The sequence below is a fragment of the Ictidomys tridecemlineatus genome, chromosome 8 (assembly GCF_052094955.1).
Source record: "Ictidomys tridecemlineatus isolate mIctTri1 chromosome 8, mIctTri1.hap1, whole genome shotgun sequence".
Taxonomy (NCBI): Eukaryota; Metazoa; Chordata; class Mammalia; order Rodentia; family Sciuridae; genus Ictidomys; species Ictidomys tridecemlineatus.
The window spans coordinates 82,320,811-82,345,082 of NC_135484.1; the positions used below are offsets into that span (position 1 = coordinate 82,320,811).

At 36.2% G+C, this 24,272-nt stretch overlaps 1 protein-coding gene across 2 annotated transcripts in view; it reads left to right on the plus strand.

Annotated features, from left to right (window-relative positions):
• Impg1 (interphotoreceptor matrix proteoglycan 1) overlaps window positions 1–24,272 on the plus strand; it is a 134,249-nt gene that overhangs the window by 36,648 nt on the left and 73,329 nt on the right. For both annotated transcript variants that reach the window (XM_021720219.3, XM_040282982.2), the window contains 7 exons: window positions 3,752–3,852; window positions 8,243–8,410; window positions 15,020–15,078; window positions 19,452–19,472; window positions 20,907–21,154; window positions 23,020–23,093; window positions 24,110–24,188. In XM_021720219.3, coding sequence (XP_021575894.2) covers window positions 3,752–3,852; window positions 8,243–8,410; window positions 15,020–15,078; window positions 19,452–19,472; window positions 20,907–21,154; window positions 23,020–23,093; window positions 24,110–24,188 — 750 coding nt within the window. The remainder of the gene's footprint in view (window positions 1–3,751; window positions 3,853–8,242; window positions 8,411–15,019; window positions 15,079–19,451; window positions 19,473–20,906; window positions 21,155–23,019; window positions 23,094–24,109; window positions 24,189–24,272) is intronic.

A 24,272-nucleotide genomic window follows, 5' to 3' on the forward strand; every position in this document is an offset into this window, starting at 1 on the left:
GAGAAGAGGATATATAATCAATCAACAAATATATGAAAAAATGTTCATCATCTCTAGCAATTAGAGAAATGCAAATCAGAACTACTCTAAGATATCATCTCACTCCAGTCAGAATGGCAGCTATTATGAAGACAAAAAATAAGTGTTGGCGAGGACGTGGGGGGAAAAGCACACTCATACTTTGCTGGTGAGACTGTGAATTGTTGCAGCCAATATGGAAAGCAGTATGGAGATTCCTTGGAAAACTGGGAATGGAACCACCATTTGACTGTATTCCACTCTTTGGTCTATAGCCAAAGGACTTAAAAACAGCATACTACACCGGAACACAGCCACATCAATGTTTATAGTAGCACAATTCACAATAGCTAAACTGTGGAATCAACCTAGATGCCCTTCAGTAGATGAGAAGATAAAGAAAAGGTAGTATATATACACAATGGAATATTATTCAGCATTAATAGAGAATAAAATCATGGCATTTGCAGGTAAATGGATAGCATTGGAGAAAATAATGCTAAGTGAAGTTAGCCAATCCCAAAAAAAAAAAAAACAAATGCCAAAAGTTTTCTCTGATTTAAGGCTGCTGAATCATAATGTAGTTGAGTGGGGGTTATGGAAGGATATTATGAGTTCTAGTTAGGGTAAAGGGGAAAAGGAGAGGGAGGGTAAGGGAGGGAGCATGAGGATAGGAAAGACAGTGGAATGAGATGGACATATTACCCTAAATACATGTATGAAGACACAAATAGTGAAATTCTACTTTTTTGTACAACAAAAGATATGAAAAATTGTGCTCTATATGTGTAATATGAATCGTAATGAATCCTGCTGTCATATATAACAAATCAAAATTTTAAAAAATGAAAAAACAAAAAATAAATTAAAAAATAAAAACATGTTCACTTAAAATTTTTCTCCAGTCCACAGTGTCTTTAGCCATCTCTTTTAGATAAATAGTATCTTCTTGAATTGATTGAATTCAATTGATTTATTTCATGATCTTTTATTTATGTCCTCCCATATTTAAAATAAATAAGGTTAATACTGATAGAAAAAAAAGTTAATAGTAAAACATACTCCTTAACAATAAAAAAATCACATAGTTGCTGATTCTGCTTCTAAGCAAATAAAATTTGACCTGTGATACCTAATAATGAATCTTCTTCAGAAAAGCATTATTTATAGGAGGAAATTTTATAAAACATCCTTCACATTTACTTCATTTCCCATATTGGAAAACAATCAAAATTAATGAGAGAATTAAAGTTTGTACTTTTATTTTTAGAAGTTGAAGTTGGTATATCTTAGCTGACAGGAGCTTATGTAATAAAATTAAATTTAGTAGAATAAATTAAGGAGTAAATTAAAATTAGCTTTTTTTTCTCACAAATTAATTTGCATTTTTTCTTACAAGAAACTTTAGGATACCAGTAGACAAATGATATAATATTTCACTGGTATATATTTGAGTTCCAGCAACAAAGGTTTTTAAATTAATTTTCCAGTGCTCCTGGACACCCAAGGTTGAGGTTCATGCACAAATACTTCTGCATTGAGATAATTTCCAAAATGAAGCTCAGAAAGAACTGCCAAATCCTAACTGCAATGAAAGCAGTTCTCACCATGCTTGGCATCAGTGATGATCTTATGCAGAAAGAGAATAGAACATCTTACTGCAAATAGAGTAATACTTTGAATACTTTCTCTACTCAAAAGAAAACTATCTCTTCCTAAGCCTCACTTTTCACCCCAGCCCTCTACATCATCAATACTGATAAATTTTGCAATTATAGTAAAATTTAGATACATACGTTTATGATTTGGAAATTAAACTTCCCATATCCTTGATCTGAACCTTGAATTCTTAAAGTGTAAATGCAACATTCTCAGGGATAGGAGAACATTAAATAGGGTCAGACTTTTATGACAATTGAGTTTTTCAATTACCCAAAGTTAACTAAACATTTTGGTTACAATAGTTTCCTGAGATTGCATTTTGATAGGAAATATTTTAGGTACCTTAGGTGTGAAGGAAGAATGAAACATCTTCAAAGTGGATTAAAGGCACTAGAAGATAAACCCAGTCTACCTTATAACTGCTCTTAATTTTAGTTGTCTGGATAATTTCTCTTTTCATGGCAATAAAGTAGAATAATACAAAAATAACAAAAATGTTCCAGGATATTAGCTAAGCATTTTTTTCATAGCAAAAAAATTAGTATTCATCAATTATTTAGATAATTATTAAACTTGAAAACACCTTAAATTGGTGACATTATAGGGAATCCAGGGATGCAGAACACCTTCAACAGAGTTTTTCATCTAGAGTTGCAGAGGAAGATGCCAAGAACCACATACTAGGAGAAGCTGTTATGCCGAAGGATATGTATGTTTTTCTTACCTCAAAAAATCATCTTCTCTAATATTCTATCATATCATGACTATAAAAATAATGATAATTTACTATGAATTTTTTTTAAAAAACTAGGAGAAAGGATTTTGAACATTTCTGCCACAAAGGAATTATGAATGTTTAAGGAGACATTTTTATCCTGATTTGAACAGTACACAGTGCATATATGTAATTAAACCATTATATGAAATACCATAAGTATGTGTGATTTTATGGATAAATTTAAAATATATATATATTTTTAAATTACCTTCCTGGGCTACAGATGTGGCTCAGTGGCAGAGCACTTGCCTAGCACACATGAGGCACTGGGTTCAATCCTCAGCACCATATAACAAATAAAATAAAGGCAGTCTATCCATCGACAAGTACAAAAAAGAAATTAAAAATAAATAAATATATATTTTTAAAAAGTCACCTTCCCCAGATGACTCTAATACCCATTGCCTGTACTCACTAGGAACAACAAACCCATAACAGTACAATGACTTCACAGAACCTCACAGTGACAAGTGACCACTTAACTGCTGATTTCCAGGCACTACACACTCCTCAGCGAGCCAGGAAAAATAATATCACTTTTTGGTATGTCCTGTTTTCTAATGTTTGAAAATAATATATTCCATGTGTTTGCCTAAGATTCAAATGATAAACACTTTCCAGTTATCTGTATACCAATTAATCATAACACTATTTTCCCAGAATGTTTTTAATAACAATTATAAAATTGCAGGAAATGTATATTACAGTAATATTTTTTCTTTTCTTGGTTAGAACCTAGACTTCCATTCCATGAGGTCTTTATACATATCAAAACATTTGCCAGATATCTGACACGGTTTATGGTGGTCTGTTCTAAACAGGTGAATTGATAACATCTCAATATTCTTTCATCTCTTGAATTTTATGATTAAAATTTTAATGCCCTAATGATTGCTAAAGCAATCTGAGTTTTAAAGACTTGGGTTATATTGTAAGAAAACATGGGAAAGAATAAATTCAAAGTAAATATCTACCTTCACATATTTTAGGTAATCACAAAAAGAAAAACTAATGAGATCTCACTAGGCAGAAGCATTTAACTGCATCATATGTAGGGGGTGCACCAAACTTGGGTCCTGGAAGGAAGAATGAAGAATTTACTGTAATTGAGAGTATGGGTTATATTTTTTTCAAGAACATGTTTATGTGACCTTAGAAAAATGAATTCAGAATGCATTTAACATCTATAAACTCCAGAATGACAGAAAAGGCATATGGAATTTTGACCTTGTTCTAATTTAAATTCCTCTAGTCTCATTTTTGTGTCTTTTTTTTTTCTCCTAATTTCCACAGATGTTGCCAATGGCTCAGTCGGGCACTTTCCTCTTGCTCTTGATGACACACACCTCAATGAAATTCTCGGTAGCCTCAATGACACCAACAAGCCTACAACAGTAAGAAGTTCTGAGTCAATCTAGCTCTTCACCTGCCTGTTTCCCCCTCAATACCTAACAGAACCTTACAAACAGTAGGTGCTCACCACACATTAGAGTGAGTGAATCCATCAATGAATCACCTTCTCCACTATATAACCCCCTGCAAACAAAAAGTCATGTCCACCATGGGTAGGTTAGATAAATATGAGAATGACCAAAACTCTTCAAATCAGACTGAATAAAAATAGAAACTATGTTCTCAGGAAGGGGAGCATGGTCATACTGTGAGTGAAGAAGTATGCAGATGAGAGGATTGTTACAGAATTTAATGTTGATTGTGAAAACAGGGAAATGTTTAAGCTCCCCAAAATGCTTGGAGCCCAGACATCAGTGCCAAGGCAGGGAATCACTGTCCTCATTACCAATGAGTGGTAGGTTGGGGCAGCACAAGGTGGACAGCAGACAATTAAAGGGACAGAAATGGGATTGAAAACTAGAACCTGGATCCACATCCTTGATACATTGCCAGAGCAACCCTGCCTACCTGCCCCTGTGGCCTGGGAGACCTCTACCCTTTATGCCATCCTTATGAAGCACAGGTCAGCTGCAGGGCAAGGGCAGAAAATTCAGTTTCTCCAGCTCTGCATGAGAAATCAAAAACCAGAATCATGCTGGCCATTCTCTCTGTCCTTTAGGCCAGATGTCTGAAGGTTTGGTTAAACTACACTATGCTGTTTTTCTCTGAAAAATCCTGCTTCATCAACAGGGAAAGTACTGTGGGAAAAAAATAATTGACTATAATTCCAAATATATTTACTATAAAAAGTCTAAGATGACTAGTTGATCATTTTTCTCATATGACTTATATCCCATCTTCTTCAAAATCTAATATTGGTCCCTCTCTGTGTAAATATCCCCCAGATATTCCATTCAGTATTCATCACTTGAGCTTCTTAACCTTTTTATTGTCTATCTATCACCGATTTCTTCACTCAGCAAACATTTTACTAGAATATGCTTTGGACTGTGCACCAAAGATCCCAAGAAGAGCAAGACATAGCCCCTACCTTTATGAAGTTATAATGCAATTAAATATAACAAAATAGTCTAAAAGTTTTGATTGAAGATAGCAAGTATACAGACTGAGACGAAATGATTAAACCAGGCAGGTTGCAGGGGATGCAGTCCTTAGTCATGTATATTTGCTGAGTTTTGTGTATAAACTGTCCCTGTGTTTTTGGTTTGAAAGATTCAGTGGCATATGAGAATCATGCAGGGCAAAAATGTTTGTACATAAAAAAGGCTCCAGGTGAGTATTTGAAGGATTCTAACTGTCAGTGCTACAGGAGTGCAGAGCCAGCAAAGATTTCTAGACCCTAGGAGGTCAGAGGAAGTATTATTTTAGACATATCATGAGTTATTGGTAAGAAGCAAAAAAGCATGTGTGAATGTGGGGGAGGGATGGTGTGTGTGTGTGTGTATGTGTGTGTGTGATTGCTGAAGATGGGGAGAAGTGAGGAGGGTCTTCAATGAGGAAACTAGCAGGAACATGCTCTTTCTGGGCAATCTGTCAGACTATAGGAGAAGGGAGAAAATTTTTTCAAGCAGGCTGGAAAAAGACTATGGAGAGCCTTAAATGCTAGCAAGAGAGTCTGAGTTTTAAAACCCATAGATAATAGAGAGTCTCGGATGGTGGTGAGGGAGAGGGATGAAAATCTAATCCATTTCATATGTTTTTTATAAACAACACAGAATCTGGGGAAGGATGGGTGGATGGTGAAAGAGGAATATTCATCAAAGGGCACAAAGTTTCAGTTAGACATGAGGAAAATTTAGTGATCTATTGCAAAGAATGCTGACTCTAATCGATAATATTGCATTGCATATTTCAAAATTGCTGAAAGAGTAGATTTAAATGTTTTCTCCACAAAAAAAAGTGATGAGTATTTGAAATGATGGACTTGTTAATAAGCCTGATGTAATCATTCCACATTGTAACTATATATCAAAACATCTCATTGGACCTCATAAATATATACAATTATCCTTTGTTAATGAAAATAATCTTTAAGTGATAAAGACAATGAAAACTTTAAGTGGCTGAGAGTAACTTCTCAGTAATACATTTTTAAAATGTATTTGTTTCATGTGAATTTCTTTTTTAATTAATTTTTAAATTTTTTCTAATTAGTTATTCATATAAATTTCAAATGTGCCTAATGAATGTTAAGCTTCTAGAGAATAACACCAGATGCCATCCTTTTCTCTTAGTGCCCCATAGATCCTGGCACTGTGATACACACAGATAGTCAATGGATATTTTTAAATGAATGGATGAAATTCTTCTAAATAAATTGTCAGGAGCTAATTAAATGTGGATCCTCATCCTCTATGTGTCCCACTACAGCTGGAGGTCATCCAGTTGTTCATGTCCATGGAAGGGGAGACTTTGTCACCAGAAATGAGGACATGTCTGCCACCAGCCAGCTGATCTCTGTCCTTCATGGTTGTTCTCTTTTTTCAGCTCCCTTCACTCTAATTTCATTAGACCAGAGACCCACTCAATTTTCTACAGTCATATTTCTTACTTTTTTGAGAAAGCTGTATAGCTGTCAGTGTCGTCTGAGTACTCAGAAAATCTGACAACCCCAAGTTGGAAACTCAGCAGCAGGCTTACTCTGTATCCTGGGGACTCAAGTGCATTCAGGGCACTGAGCCACCCCTGCTGGTTTCCAAGCCAACAGGCAAGAAGGATTACCCCTGGCTCTTTGTGATCAAGATCAAATTCCCATCTTCAGAACAGTATTTCCATTCTCAGCTACATGCCTCCAAAGGTGGCCCAAATATGTCATTCCTTCTGGAAAAAAAATTCAAACTCTCTTCTGGCCTGATAGGACTTTTTATTTGCAATGTGAAGTTTGAGTGCAGATGTTCTAATTAATTCTAGATTCTTCTCTACAAAGGACTATTAAATAGTATCTCATTATCTGCAGGTTACCACATCTAATCCAATCCTCAGCAAAAAGTATTGCTAAGTCAGACAACAATGTGGTACAATCCTAATGAAGCACCATCAATATATATGATAATATAAAATGACTACTTAAGCACCACTAGAGAATATGATGGATTGAAATACAAATTTTTCACACATAATACTTTGTCTTTACATAAGATTTCCAGTTTTACATGTTGATCAATTTTAAGACATGACCTTTTTTATTTTTTATTTGATCTTTTTAGTTATACATGAAGTAGAATGTATTTTGACATACTATGCATAGATGGAGTATAATTTTATTTAAGATTGGCCTATTTCACTTAGCATGATAGTCTTCTGTTTCATCTATTTAACTGCAAATGCCATTATTTCATTCTTCTTTTATGGCTGAGTAATATTCCATGGTGTACATGTACCACATTTTCTTTATCCATTCATCTGCTGAAGGGCACCTAGTTTGGTTCCATAGCTTGGCTAGTGTGAATGGAGCTGCTGCTACAAACATTTATGTGGCCATATAACTGTATTACACTGATTTTAAGTCCTTTAGGTATATACCAAGGAGTGGGATAACTGGGTCAAATGGTGGTTCCATTCCAAGTTTTCTGAGGAATTTTCATACTGATTTCTAGAGGAGGTGCACCAACTTGCAGTTTCACCAGTAATGTATGAGTGTGCCTTTTCTCCCACATCCTCACCAACATTTATTATTACTTTTATTCTTGATTATTGCCATTCTTAACTGAAGTAATATGAAATCCCAGTGTAGTTTTTTGGTTTTTGTGTGTAGGGTTTTTTTTTTTTTTGGTGGGGGGCGGTTACTGGGGATTGTACTTAGTGGCACTTGACCACTGAGTTACATCTCCAGCCCTATTTTGTATTTTAGTTAGAGACAGGTTCTCACTGAGTTGCTTAGTGCCTCGCCCTTTGCTAGGCTGGCTTTGAACTCGCCATCCTCCTGCCTCAGCCTCAGTATAGTTTTAATTTGCATTTCTCTAATTGCTAGATATGTTGAATATATATATATATATATATATATATATATATATATATATTTGTTAATTGATTATATTATTCTGTGAAGAAGACATGACATTTTTCATGCATGATGAGTGAAAGGATATATATGGTGAGGAGTGTTATGTGTATGTGTACATATATTTTTTTTTCATGAAGATCACAGAGAATAACAGTGTTCTCAAGGATTCTATAATAGCTAACTCATTGGAGTTTTGGTACTTAATTTAATTCCTCACGAAATTTAGAGGCCTCCTCTGGTCACTAAGACTTTTAATCTAAAAGCACCTGAGCCTGCATAATACACCTCTAGATACAGTATCAATATGTTATATGATATAGCATGTGTTTCTGGCTTACATTAATAGGAATCCTGATTTTTTGACTCAGGAACAAGAGACTGAACTCACTAATGTTTCGGAGAACCCACTGGAGGAGGACCCACTGGAGGAGAGGGTGGAGTTCAGCATCTCTCTGCCAAACCAAAAGTTCAAGGCAGAGCTTGCTGACTCCCACTCCACTTACTACCAGGAGCTGGCAGGAAAGTCACAGCTGCAGGTGAGTGGACAGTGCCCCACAACTATATCCCAACAGTGGCTCAGAGTGTGGGAGTTAACAGAACACATACCCTTTGGGATAGTAGTAGCAACTTCTTGTGACCAGGCATCCATTTTTAATTATTAAAAAGAAAAGAAACACTACAGTAAGTCCCAGAATGTGCACAAATTGTCCATTCTATCTTTTCCATTCTTAAATGTTATTTACCTTCAGATTTTCTTTTAACAGTATTAGGCTTTTAAACCTCATTTAACGGATACCTGCAGAAATTCTATATGTCTAAATGATCATTATGATGATGCTTTCATGAGTGTATAGTTATCTCAAAACTCATTGAGTTATATACATTAAATATGTTCAGTTCTTTCCATGTCAATCATATATCAGTGATGTGGATTACAATTCTAAAGAAATAAAATAAAATGACTACATAGGCACCAACTAGACAATATAGTGGGTTGAAATATGAATTCTAATACCCAATCTTTGTCTTGACATAATATTTACATTTTACAGTTTGATGGATTGAAAGACATGACATTTTTTATGAGTGATAAGGAGAAAGCAATTATATTGTCCATGTCATCAATTATCACATGTGTCTGTCCCTGACTAAATTCAAATGCTGTTTTATTTTCTGCAGGGTAAATCCAATGACTCTGCTGTGTAGTATCTACAAGCTGTGATAAGGCCCTTGCTTTCCTTTTAAGTCCCATCTTACACCAGTTTCTTTCATCCCTCCCCTTTGCACTCTATTTTCTAGAAATACAAAACTATTTGCAAATTTTCCTCACTTTTAGCTTTTATATATGCTGCCTTGTTGGTCCAGAATGCTCTTCCCCAAGGCTCATTTTAGGTATACTGTCACAGAGGGTTCCCTCCACCCATTCTGACTTTAGTACCTGTCTGCCATGTTCACAAAAACCTAGTACACTGCTGTCATATCACTGATGACCCTGTCTTGAGGTCACTGTTTACATATTTATGCCTTTGCTATCTCTATTCTTCCCTCCTCACAAACCACCCTCACCACCACCAGCGTATAAGCTTCCTTCCCCTCAAGAGCAGGAATTGTTTAACCTCTGAAGCCTAACCTCCTAAGGCAGAGCTTGGGACAGTAATTGTTATAAATGCCTCTGAAAAATAGAAGCACCATGAGATTATATAACTGTGAACCACATTTATGGATAGCCCAAGTGTGCATGAATCTTACTCTGCATGGCCAGAGAACAAAAGGGCACCTGCTTCTCATGTTTGAAGAATTTAATACTCATCTCTTTTCACCCAGAGAAAAGATGCAGACGTGAAATATTCTTAACCTCCAACCCCACTCTGCATCAGCATTCAGTCAATAAAATACAAAGCATCATTTCTATAAAACTTCAAAGAGAAATATTCAGGTTAGGAACCACACAAGTACTTAGACATGGGTTATTAGACAGAATGAGCTTTTAAAAGTTTGTTAACTTTTCCATTTGTTCTTTGAAACATTCTTTTTGGCAAATTTTTAATATACTCAGAGTATCTTCAAAGTCAGATAATTGGCCATAGACTCTTCACTGATGTGTTGTTAATTTTCTAAGCACCTAAATGGAAAATAACAGAAATACATTGAGGTATTTTTAAAATCTAAGTTTTAATTCCCATTTGTGCCAAAAATTAGCAGTGAACATTTATGGATCATGCTTTCCCCAGTCTTAGAAATCAAAGATAACCTCAAAGTCCCTTTCTGAGTCTAGCTTTTTAACTGCTGTGAAAAGAAATAATAGTGAACACTGTTCTTAATGCTTTACATGATACTAACTCTTTTGATTTTTCACACAATCACATAAGTAAGTAATATTATTTCCCTTTTTTATAGGTGAGAAAACTGAGGCACAATAAAACTAATTATTATCTTCCAAAGATATTATCTGGCATCTGTTATCTGGCAAACCCAAGATTCAATCCAGGACATATGGCATCAGAACCCTTGCTCTTAATCACTATGCTACACTTCCTAATTTTTCCCAAATAAATATTGTTGAGGAAAGGACTATTGTTGCATCGTCCTCAAATGAGCACCCTCCTTGTAGTCTCTGAAAAACTTGCCAGGTACAGAAGAGGATATCTTGGCCAGTCTGAACTCAAAGACCCATCACCTTACTCCTGCTGGTTCTCTTTGAACAGTCGAGTTTCTCTAAGATGGAGCCTCTGCTTACAGCATCTGTTCTCCCAGGCTCCTGGGCAGGACCACCTCAAGGCCTGCCATCAGACAACCAGTCAGCTCACCACAACCCAAAGCTACATTAGCACAACCATTCAGGCCCATCAGGAATTAATGGACAGTGCTCTGCTGTAATTTAATTTCCACAATAAACCTAATGAGAAATTTAATACAAATGTCAAAAGGAATTGCTTAGCTGTTGTCTGAATGCTTTCTCTTGTGCGAACAATTCACTGGGAACTCAACAGAGCTGCTTTTTTTACAGCCCCGTTACAGCAGACTCAGGGAGACCCCTGTGCATTTAGTGTTATTAATAGGTTAACTGGGCACTTAATTAGCAATTAAGTGGTTAGAGCTCCGTGATTGGAAGGTCCCCCAGAAGATTACTTAGCAGAATTAACTGAAGGCTTTTGTCGTCTCCTCCCTAGACACTGTCTACACCCTCCTAAGCAAAGCTGATTCTTAATTGCAGACAGGACACAAACAATAAATTCTCTCCACCAGAGCCAGTGCTGTGGAGCATTCCTGGAGGGCAGGACAGCTCTCCCCAGTGCTGTTCCCTGCTGTCAATGCAGCAACTGCTTCAACAGAGGCAGTTCTTTCCTTGATTGACTGTTTTCATATGTATAGCTGTCTCTGACTCTCCTGCTCTAAACACTGCAGCTCACATTTAAACCTTCAGTCCCTGGTGCTATTACTGGAGCAACACAACAAATTCCCTGTAGCCCCAAAGCTGTTTATCACAGGAGACCAAAGCAGATCTGAAGTATGTACATATAGCCCTTTCCCGTTCCATAATAAAGATCAGCTGTACAGAGCTCAGACTCCTAGTTCTTTGTTAAACCCATAGCAGGACAGAAGTGGAGGCACAGAAACTTACTACCAGGCCATTTTTCCCTGATATCTCTGGGGATCCTCACCCTGCCCTCCCTATTGAGTTAAAAAAAAAAAAACAGTCTGAAGTTTAATTCTGCCCTTGCTAGGTTCCATACTGTGTGGTCACTGGGGAAGTAAAAGAAAATTAGGCCCTCAAAGTCCCTAGTAATCTAGTAGGCAAGGTAGAGTATAGGCAAATAAACAATTCAGTTTTACCAACTCTGCCAGAGTGAGCCAGGCACCTGTTACCTGTTAGGTATTCCTTACAACAAACTTGTAGCATCAGTATTGTTATCCCATTTGGGCTAAGAAGATGAAAATTCAGAGATTAAGCAATAAATTAAAGGTCTTGCAGCTAAAAAAGAAATAGTAGAACCACTATTTTAATGCAGGTCTACACAAGGCTCTTCTTATCACCCATCATTGCAGTTCCTATACATGCAGGAAAGGAAAACTCTTTTTAATACTGACAAAAGGAAATGTAATCAGAAGGTAAATGAGTCTTCTGGGGGCGAAAAATATCATGATGCAGCCCAAAGCCCAATTTGAGTGATTTGGGGATTATCTGTTCATCACTGCTCTCATCCTTGGCATAGGTAGAGTCAGCAGTAATTTTAGATCTGGTGACTACACAGTGACATGTTGACAAGTTTAGAGAATAAAGAGATACACTCAATTCAAATAATATTTTCTGAGTTCCTACTATGTGAATGACAATCTGCTAGAAACTAAGAACAAAGCAGGTAAAAATGAATGTGCAAGTCATAATTTGTGCAGCTAAGGAGCATGATCTCAGAAGGAAACTGATATGTGCCTTACAAACCTATGTGTGATATACTGTAATAATATCTAGAGTGCAGAGGAAAGAAGTAACTTCACCTAATCCTGGAACTCTACAAAAGCTTTCCAGTTGGCAAGATGTTCAAGCTGGCTTTGCAAATGGGTATGGGCAGGGGAAGCAGTCAATGAGCAGAAGATGGGCAGTCATCTTGGGATAAAAAAAAATCCAGGCTGGGTGCAGTGGTATACACCTATAATCCCATCAGCTCTGGAGGCTGAGGCAGGAGGATCACAAGTTCAAAGCCAGCCTCAGCAATGGCAAGGCACTAAGCAACAGTGATACCTTGTCTATAAATAAAATAGGGCTGGGGATGTTGCTCAGTGGTTGAGTGCCCCTGAGTTCAATCCCAAGTACCTACCTCCAAAAATAAAAAAGAAAAAGAATCCATAACATAGGTGCCTAGAGAAATAGAAGTGCATGTTGGATGGGAGAAGGGCAAGGGTCAGTTTAATGTCAAGAGGAGACAATATTGGTCAAGGGATAATGAAGACAAGAAGTGTGACTGGTATGGCAGCTAGGCTGGGGGTGGGGGGTAAGATTCAGGAAGTTCTGAAATGCCTTTCTAAAGAATTGGACTTTACTCAACAGACAGTGCATCCCATTACAGGATTTTTTAAATGTATGTTTTTTATTTGTTCTAAACAGCTATACATGACAGCAGAATGTTCTTCAATTCATTGTACACAAATGGAGCACAATTTTTTACTTTTTTGTATGCAAAGTAGAGTCACACCATTCATGCAAAATCTATATGTACCTAGGGTAATGATGTCCATTTCATTCTACCATCTTTCCTACCCTCTTCCCTTTCCTCCCTCCCCTTTGCTCAATCCAAAGTTCCTCCATTCTTCCCATGTCCCCACCCCCATTATGGATTAGCATACACTTATAGAGAAAGCATTTGGCCATTGGCTTTTTGGGGATTGGCTTACTTTACTTAGTATCATAATCTTCAACTCTATTTATTTATCTGAAAATGCCATAATTTTATTCTCTTTTAATGCTGAGAAGTATTCCATTGTGTTTATATACCACAGTTTCTTTATCCATTTATCCATCTAAGTGGTTCCACAATTTAGCTATTGTGAATTGTGCTGCTAAAAATATTGATGTGGCTGTGTCATTGTAGTATGCTATTTTTAAGCAACAAAAGTGTTGGCAAGGATGTGGTGGGAAAGGCACACTCATACATTACTGGTAGGACTACAAGTTGGTGCAACCAATCTGGAAAGTAGTATAGAGATTCCTTAGAAAACTTGGAATGGAACCCCATTTGAACCAGCTATCCCACTCCTCAGTCTGTACTTCAATTTTAATGAAGAGCAACAGATATGGAATGCTTAACTCACTTTGAAAAAAACATGGCACTCAAAGAACCATTTCTCCTCCTTTTTCACACATACTCAGAAACCCCTTTCAGGAATGCAAGAGAGGTAATAGGGCAGGAGAACTAGCCAGGAATAAGAAGAATATGGTGAAAGCAAAAGACATCATGAGCTTCAAACTAACAGGAATGTGTGGCTACATGTGGTAGGGTATCTGTGGATTCTGTCCTTTCTGACCCTGACTGAGATAAGGAGTCAAGGGGAAAAGGCAGATCTGTGAAAGAGAATGACCCCGATTTGGGCAGATTTAGTTAGTGACAAATATTGGAATATTCATGAGAACTCAAGGCCATGTATCAGGTGATCATTGAAGCCATGGGAGAAAATGGGATTCCCCAAGAGGGAGAAAAAGTGGGCACAGGGAAGGTAAGCCAGGACAGAGTTCTTCACCCTTCACCCTGCTCACCCACCCAAGCTTTATCACCAAATGGTGACACCTTACTCTTAGAGTCTCTTGTCTCTTGGCCTTCCTGCAGGAAACCTGGATGGGGCCATACTGGTCTGTGCCAGGGTCCCCACAGCCTAACACAGGGCCTACTGTGGAATAAACAGGAGAGTAAGAAAGATGAGGAAGCTGAGGAGGGCAAGGATGGAGACACGCGGACTCCTTGTATTCAAAGTACAGAGTAAAGAAAGAAATAGGGTAGAACAAAGAAGACAGTGGTGAGAGAGATGGTAAAGGAACCAGGAAAGAGCAGGACTCTGTTAAGAAGTAATGGGAAATGCCACTGGATTAGGAGAGAGCCTGGAGAGAATCCTCCTCAGGTATCATTAACAAGAGCAAATTAATTAAGAAAACCTGTGCAGTCTACCTGGCTCTAAGAACAAACCTATCTATTACAGTCTGTTTCTACCACTTGGTTTAAGTATAGCAGCCATTTTGAATTTAATACCATCTTTATTATTATAGATATTTTCCAAGTCATTTAATTCAATTCATATAATACTGTAGTGAAAACATTATAGTCACTACAGTTATACAGTCAGAAAATATATTATTACTATGTAAGTGAAAATCCTGTAGCCAAAATGTTTCCTCCAAATACCACATTAAAGTTATTATGTAAAGTAGCCATTAAAACAGGTCAGAACTACTCAATTATGGCTTTTCAATAAATAGCAAAACACTTTCCTCTGGATTTCAGAAATAACTGAGAATGAAGTTTGACCTCTTTCATTATTTCAATTTTCATTTTCCTTTTTTCCTCTAATCATCAAAAAGTATTTAGGCTTTTACAGATAGGTAAGATCTGACCCAGTAGAACCAAAGAATATTTCATAAATGTCTTTCTCTCTTGCAGATGCAAAAGGTATTTAAGAAACTGCCAGGATTCAAAGAGATCCGTGTGTTAGAATTTAGGTAAGTAAGAAAATTGGACTTTTCTCAATTTTTAAATTACTTTCTCTTCTAAAAGTGATGTCGTAGGGATTATAAGGTCACTTTTCCCTCAATTGTTTAGCTCTGCCAAGCCCTAGTGGCTGAATACATTCCAGATAAAGGAGCCATGTATCTCATTAGAACATGAACATCCTGTAACACTGGATCTAGGCAGTCTGGTTCTTTGTCTTGTGAATTTGAGGAATGAAATCCACAAGAACAAGGGTGAGAGTAAAGTGACAAAATTTATTATAATAACAGAAAGAAAAAAAAAACAGAGGTCCCAGAGGGGAGGGGCCACAAGAGAAGGATACCAATGGGTGTCTGTAATCTATGGGTTTTAAAAGGCATATCTGATGGCCCAGCACAGGTGATTGGTGGGGTGAGAGATGTTAGCATGAACCAATCAAGCTCTCTAAACTCTGAGTTTAATAACCCAAACACAAATGCATGATTTTAATCTCTTATTTACATCATTAGGATGGATCTTATCTGATAGTTTTTGTCATGTCTGTTAGAGGAAACATTTTGGATAGGGGTCTACTTATGGTAAACCCTTGTGGGGGGTAAGGGCAAGGGTAATAAGGAAGGGCTGCTGTGGTTGCTGTTGTGAGGAACACAAGCAGGTATTCTAGGTCAGAAGAAGGCATGTGGTTAATGCTGGCAGGGAACAGCGAGTCACAGGATGTCTTTCAGACCCAATATCTCCTTTCATGTTGGTATGAAGTCCCCTTTCCTTCCTGGGCTTCTCTAAGGCCCTTACCTTGGCTGCCTGTGGGAGATCTAACTTCCTGCCTCAATCCCATGATTTTTCAGGAGTGGCACAGGAATTGTGTTACTCTTTCCAGGAGTCAGAAACAATTTTTAAATTGTTTAGCTCTGCCAAGAGTGCCCTGTACAGAGCACTCAACTGCTTGTCCTTGGCAATGTTATTAATGAACCTCTTGAGAAAATACCTCAGGAGAGACAAATCCAAAAAAAGGAGCAATTAATTTGCCTTCGTGTCAAATTGCATGGTTTCCTATCAAAGGTTACATATTATCTTGGGTTTAACAAATCGTGTTACTCAGGAGAGAGAGGCAAACCCAATGAAAAGTGGAGGCAGAGGGGTGGAAGGAATGGGGTGGACAGGGTCAAGGGTACAAAAAGACTTCTCAAAGTGTACCTTTTATTGTATTTTAATATCTGAACCATAGTACTGTATTACCACTCAAAGGTTATTAAATTAAAATTTTAAATATGAGAAACAAAATCATAATGTAATGCCACAATAAAGCAGGATCTTGCTCCCAACACCTTGGCAGGAACAGACCAGTAGCCCCATCCTGACACTCCAATGCAGGTGTGTGGATTTAGGCAAGAAGTTCTCTTTATTCTACAGGTAGGGTCATAAGATGGTTTCATTTTGTTTCTGTTTGTTTGTTTAACAATGTGGAGGAGGGGCAAATACTTGCCCTGGTATGAGCAGAATGCAGTTCCATGAGAAGAAAGGAGAGAACAGAAGGGAGAGAGCAGCCACACTGGAAGTTCCTCCAGGAGCTTCCCTATCTATGAGGAAGAGCTTCTAGGAGCACTTCCAGGTGATTTCTTGCACAGTTGTTGGGCCACCTGATTCGTATAACTCCAAAGAAAAAAAATGTTGAAAAACAAAAGCTGTAAAAGATGAAACTCTTGACATTTACCAAAACAAACTCATTTCTCTATATTTCAAGATGCTGCTCTGCAGCATTCCATGTGAAATCTGATGGATTAGAGAAAAATAAAAAGTGATAGGAGAATATTTTGCATAGTTGGTAAGGCCTTCTGAATAAACTACTACAGTTAAAGAATAAATTTTTAAATCTAAAGCCAAAGGAAATGATGGAAATGGTTCTCCTGATGAATGATTAAATGCTGATTGTTCCTTCCCTTTAGCAAATGAAACAACTAATCTAAAATAAGCCTATTGCATCAAGAAACAAAAATGTTAGGTGATGAAAATTTTCAAAGTAAAACTTTTAAACATATATCTCTGGAAGCAGAGTCTTTCCCAAGTGTTTGTCTCTGTCAGGATTTATTCTTGCCAAAGATGCTTATAAGTAAGTTTGATCACATTTTCCCAATGATGTTAACTATGTCATAAGACTTCAATCCATCAGAAAAGTATTTTGGCTCCTGAATAAAATAAATGATATGTTTGTGAGCAAGAAAAACTTTTGGTCATCAATAAGAATGCTCAGTATATTGCAAATAAAATTTAATATGAAGGAAATTGTTTCCTCATAGGGATAGATCTCCATAGAAGACTCAAAACTCAGAGTCTTATACTGTCTTTACTTTAGCTCATTTGTATAAAAGCTGATATATACTCTCACAAGTACTATTGTATCAGAGACCTCATTTTATTCTCTTAACACAACTGGAAAATTAAGACATCTATTATTATTTTCACTGTTTAAATACTTTGACCAAAGTATTTATGTGTAAAGCTATATTTATCAAATTATTTTTACTGTTAAAATTTAATAGTAAAGGTAAAATATTGCCTTATCCCGTATAGCAAATGTAGTAAACTATTCACAATCACTCTATATAGTTGGAGTGTACACTCTTTCAAAAACAGGTTCGCAAATGTTCATAGCAGCTTTACTTGTAATAACCAAGAACTGGAAACAACCAAAATATCAATCAACAGAGCAGTTGCCCAACAGTAGCAGCATATTCTTATGACAGACTCCTTTTCAACAAAGAAATGAACTATTGGAAGATACAATAACATGGGTCTATCTCAAAATAATGATGTTAAATGAAAGAAAACAAACAAAAATACATTATAATCCCATTTACATTAAATACTAAAAACTGCAGACTGATCTATAATGACATTAAACAAATCAGAAATTGCTTAGAGATAGTGGAGAGAGATGGAAAAGAAGGATTACTAAGGGGCGTGATAAAGCATTGGGGTAAAGAATATGCTCCCTGTCTTAATTGGGGTAATGGTTTACAGGTGGATAGTTTCAAATATATCAAATCATATGCCTTAAATATGTCTGGTTGGTTTATGCAATGATATATGAATAAAGCAATTTTTTTAATTAGCAGGGCTAGAGTCTTGGCCCAAGAAGCCTGGCCTCTCTCCTGAGCTTCATGGATCACAAATTATTGTTGGTCCTGTTGAATATCTACCTGGTAGAGAAGGAAATCTCTCCCTACAGAATAGGCTAGTTAAGTAGTCATAGATTCTTTCTGAAACCACAGAGTACAAGTGGTAGCATGCCTGTAACATGTCCACTGGAGTCATATTACATCAGAGGAAGAAAGCTAGATGAATTCATTGTTCAGGCAGGAACACCAATGACACTAATGCCATCTCATGGGTAGTGTCTTTGTGAGCAACTATTTAAAATTTTGAAAACTGAATATAGCTTCTAAAGTGGATTCATACATATCCAGAGGAGTCTAAGATATATCTTTCAGTTTTGGCAGAGCCAAAGTGACTTTTCTCAGGCAATCAGCAGGTGGTGGTGGTATGGCAAAATGAGCCCAGGCGAGGGCAGATGAGCCAGAGTTTGAATCCTACCTCTACACATTCCAAATGATACTTTCCCTCTCACTTCATGTTCCCATATCATGTGAAAATTGTGCTGTTGAAAAAAATTAAATGAGAACACATATGAACTGCTTGGAACATAGCACCCACTCAGTGAACAGGTGCTGGATTTCTTTGCAAGCTGTCCCATGGTGAATTGAACCAATCCCTCAAAGTTTATGGATCAAAGCAACTCAAAATATAGACAATAAAACATTAGATCTAGGGTTGAACATCAGGTAAATTATCTTTAGGCATAAAGTAATCACCTAATGCTATTTAGGAGGCAAGAAACCCATGAATAAAATACGTTTTAAGAACTTCCTGGCTGGCAATATAGCACCACTCAAAATGCATAGGATATACATGCAGCCTATTTAAGGAACAATATGAGGAAATAAAGGAGTTTAGGAGGAAGATCATAAGAACATACAACATTTTGAGCAAAAATTCAAATTCTAATAGAAATATCATGTAATGATGTTTACATCTGAGATTCATATAGCTGTCAATATTTCCTTCCAAATTCTTTTATTATTATTATTTTTTTATTAGTTGCTCAAGACAATATAATGATCTTGACATATCATACATTTGATTCAAATAGGGTATGAATTCTCATTTTTCCACGTGTTCTGTTTATATGTGTCCTTCTAAGCTTTGGACAAACATAAGAAATTATGCAAAAATAATTTTATATATGAAATAATTCATTGACTGACTCAATAAATATCTTAAAACTTTCTCTCTCTTGCATGTTTCCATTGTACGTGATGAAATGAAGACCAAAGAAAGAAACTAATGGGTAATTTGGGTTTTTTTAACTTTTAAAATATAGCATGGTTTCCTCCACAATTTGTATGTTGACTATGTACTAATAATTCTTACATATAATATCTGAGATGTGCCAATGAGTTTTTAATGGTTTCTTATTTAAATGGAATTTAAAAAAAAAAAAAAAAAAACCTCTCCAGTCAAAAATCACAATGAGAGATAAGCTGTAAAAAACTGACCTGATCAGCCAAAAAGGATTCTATAAAACTCAAGGTCTAATTAGAAAAACATTTTTTGTTTTTCTAATTAGACCTTGAGTTTTATAGAATTATTTTTTTCTAATTTTATAATTCTAATATTAAATGCATATCTAAGGTGCAAGCATGATTTAACTATTTCTTAAAGTTAACTATTTCTTAAAGTTTAACTATTTCTTAAAGGTTCTTTGTAATGGGAAGTTGTCTGTGCATACATTACAGGCCACCAACCTAACTCTAGAATGAAGTAGAAAAACTAATTTGCTCCTTTATTCCAAGGTCAGTTTGAACTGGGAAAAGGACCCACTATACCTTGGAGAGTTCAATAATAAGAAGCTCTGTCTCCTCTAATTGACTAGTGAAATAATGAACTGTAGACTCTGACTGATTGTGTGGTCTGAAGAACTGCCAAGAATACACATTATCAGTTCCCATGGCCTTTAAACCACTCCTGCATCCCTCTGTGTAGATTTATGACATGAACCGTAAAGTAAAACCTGATTTTTGAGGACAGAGCTATAGAGAATCTTGTTTCATTTTTATGTGCAAAAGGCATTGAATAATAAAAATGATAATAAATACAGTAATTGTATAAAATGTATTACTTAACTCCCTATTTTCTTACATATTCTGTTATTTTATTTCTTCCTCTGGCTATTTCATTTAGAGTATTTTTTATTAAAAAATACTTCATGAAAAAGGTAGAAGAGAAATGGTCTTAAAAACTGAAGTTTTGACTTGATTAGAATATGCATATAGCCTAATGTCCCACTATTTTGTGCTATATTGCTATTTCATAAACCTTTGTAAAGAGGATTAAAAGAATCGGTACTTCATCCTCTTCCTAATTAGCACAGCATGACTTTTAAGACCACCAAAAACACTGTCAATTAACATTGGATAATTAACTCTTCTTCAAAAATACCTAAAGTTTTTTTTAAAAAAAAAGAAATCCATGGATTCAGATTGACTTCTTCAAGCTCAACTTAATCCCAATTCTGACATTCTATTTCAGAACTAAAATATGTCAATATTTTTTCTACATGTCAAATGTCTGGTAAACACTGAAATGTTTTATGTGGAATGTTCCTTAAGATCCTATAGAAAAGAGTTTGAAGCTGTCCTGAAGATTTGTAGCAACATAGTGACTGTCTTTAGAAGGCATGTAACAATGACTTTGAGTGGAATGTGTCCTCTGCTGTTCACAGTTCAAGTTCCATAGAGATGCAACTTACGGCCATCTTTAATAAAGATGCTGCAGAAGCAAAAAGACCCACCGGTGACCTCCTATCATTTGATTCCAACAAAATTGAAACTGAAGGACTCCATCAGGGAACCATGGAGGAGAACAAGCAATCAGAAATCTATCTCACAATCACAGACCTCAAAACACTGATCAGCAGAGTACTAGAGGAAGACCAGTCCTTGGATGTGGGAACAATTCAGTTCACTGATGGTCAGTTGATGATTTCATGGTTCTAAATTTATCCTCATTCTGACAGAGAGGCTAGGAAGTGTGAGTGTCTCATGGAAACTCATTTTAATGTAGGCCTTATAAAGTCAATGGTTACTGAGGCAGGCACATCATGTGTTGTATCATTTCTATCTGTCTTCACTTTCTTCTGTGTCTTGTTTGTGAGCCTTTGGTGACCACTCTGTACCAAGAATAGCTCTAGGAAAATCCAAATTTTTCAATTCAGCCCAGGTCCACTATTGTCATCCAGTGGAACCAAGACAGACAAAAGAACCCATGAATAATTTTATTCACCTTGCATAATCTAAATTGATTCCCTCATGCAGTAAATTGTTTGGTCATAGAAGGAAACAGATGGCACATTCAAATTAGAATCATTTGATGAGAATTTGATAAAGGAACTATTCACAAGAGTTTGCCTCTAGTCAAAGGAACAGGGCAGTTTCCTACATGTAGAAGCAGCAAGGCCTCATTCCTACCTCCCTAATGATCTAAGCCATCTCAAAGACAGAAGGCAAGGAACCATTGATGCAGTCTACATAAGTCAATCTTCAAAGACAGAAAGTTAAAGGGATAGGACTAGTAAATGAATCTAAAGAGGTCAACAAGATAAACAGACACACTCAAGATCTTCAGAGGGTGCCTGGAGAGACCCAGGAGATTGGAACTGCCCAGCTGGTTCAGAAGACAGTATAATAGATAGAAAGGGAGGTCATTTTAGTATCACATGGCACAGTACTGTCATTCTTTTCCAGTTCTTTTTTTTCTGATTCAGATAGGCAAACTATTAACACTGAAAAACTTCTCAAAGATCCCTGAGACCTAATGCAGTGTCGTAGCAGGAAACAAGGTCAGATCCTTACTATGACAGGTATATCATGTACCTCCAAGGCAAAACAAGGTCAACCTTAGTCTCTTCTCAAAAACCAACTGATAATCTGGGTTTGTCTCATAGTTGAGCCTTCTGGGATATTCTGAGAATTAGGTTTAAGAGAGGAAATAGGACTCCACAAATTGTCTGTGACTCCAGTATTTATGCCAGCCATTTATTTCTTTGTCAGTTCAGTCATATTTTTATCCCCACTGGCCTACTCAATCACCCTCAATGCTTGTCCAGAATCTGTAGAATAGAACTGAACATCCTAAAAATCGACCCTAAGAACTTTTCCTTTAAAAATGTCATTATTTTTAATTGACACAATAATTATATATATTTTCCCCCCCATGGGATACAATATAATCATTCAAATATTCATTATGTAATGATCAAATTGTGATAATTAGCCTATCCATTACTTCATACATTTTTCATTTCTTTGTGATGAGAGGATTCAAAAACCTCTCTTCTAGCAAATTTTGAAATGTAAAATACATTTAACTAAGTCATCCCACTGAGCAATAGAACCCTAGCACTTATTCCTCCTATCTGGCCCATCTATATCCACTGACCGGCTTCTCTCCACCATCACACCCTTCTTATCAAACAAGCATGCAAGATGCAACTCTTGTATTTGTCCTTCAGTGAGCCAATCATATTAATGACCAGTAGTCTATGCAATGCTGATTTCTTTTTTTAACATTTATTTTTTAATTGTAGTTGGATACAATATCTTTATTTATTTATTTTTATGTGGTACTGAAGATCAAACCTAGGGCCTTACATGTGCCAGGCGAGCACTCTACCGCTGAGCCACAACCCCAGCCCTGCAATGCTGATTTCTTAATGATATGTTGTACTGTGCATTAAGAATTGGCTATTGTCAATTAGCTATTTCCAACTTTGTTTTATTGTTCCAATTATAAAATAAAAAAATAAATAGTCAAATCTTGTGATTTTTCACCCACAGAAATTTTACCATCACCAGTCTCCAATCCTGACACCCAGTCAGGGTTGCCCACACCCCTTGCTGATGTCATAAAGGTGAGTGCATTTGTTGTCCTTTTGTTCAAATGGAAACAAAGCTTCAAAACCTTCCATCAAACAAAATCAGTTTTATGAACTGGATAGAGAAAAATTCCCATTGCAATGTTAATTATAATACTCTGTTTTTACAGTCTGTGCTTGGTTTAACCCACTTCCAGTAACTGTATTAATAAAATATAATTCAACTTGCATTTCAAATATTCTAAAATTCAAAGTTTCCTTGAATTTGGCTAGATCTTCATTTCAATTAGAGTGAAGATGTGCTCCCTCTTTGATAAAACAAACACATTTTTATGAACAAAAAGAATAATTAAAGCAGAATATATTATTTAAATTTGATTTTCAGAAATAACTGGAAAGGTAAACATACCTTATAAATTTACTTTTAATTCTTAAAGTCTTACCTACGTATTTATTTATGGGAGGTGGTGAATTCAAATTAATATCTTAGAAAGTAAAAATAATAAGTAGTAATTTTGTACTTAAAGCTATATTAATTTACTTTGTGCCAGAAGTTATCACAAAACTGTTCATAAATGAAAGTGTTGACTATGCTCTAGTCCTTTTTTTAAAAAAAAATACTTTTTCTAGTAGATGGACACAATGCTTTTTATTTTATTTTTATGTGATGCCAAGGATGAAATCCAGTGCCTTATATGTGCCAGGCAAGCGCTCTGCCAACTGAGCCACAACCCCAGCCCAATATTCCCTTTTAAATTGAAAGAATTGCAAAGTTGGAACAAAATAGATGCAATTCAAATTGTTAATAGTGAGCCTTTTTCAGACTAACCAGTTAGCCAAAAAGCAATAGATCATGTAATAGATCACTATACCAGCTCATGTTACTTTACAAGATATATTTTTAAATCAGAATCTTCCTCTGTAGTAAATGTATGCTAACTACAAAATGATTTGCTTACATTTAGATGAAAATATGTAAAATATGGATTATAACCCTTCTAATGTATGATACATGTTCTGATTCAACTTTTCTTTCTAAATCCATTCTTCAGGATGTTACTTTGAGTCCAGAGCTTCCTCTTATTGAACCCAGGGTTGATACAGTGGAGACAGAAGGACCTGGCCAACCTGGTGAGTTTCTTTGCACAAAGTCAATGATAGATGACAACATTCTTTGTTAGGAATCCATCTGCAACACTACCTCAAAAAACAAGT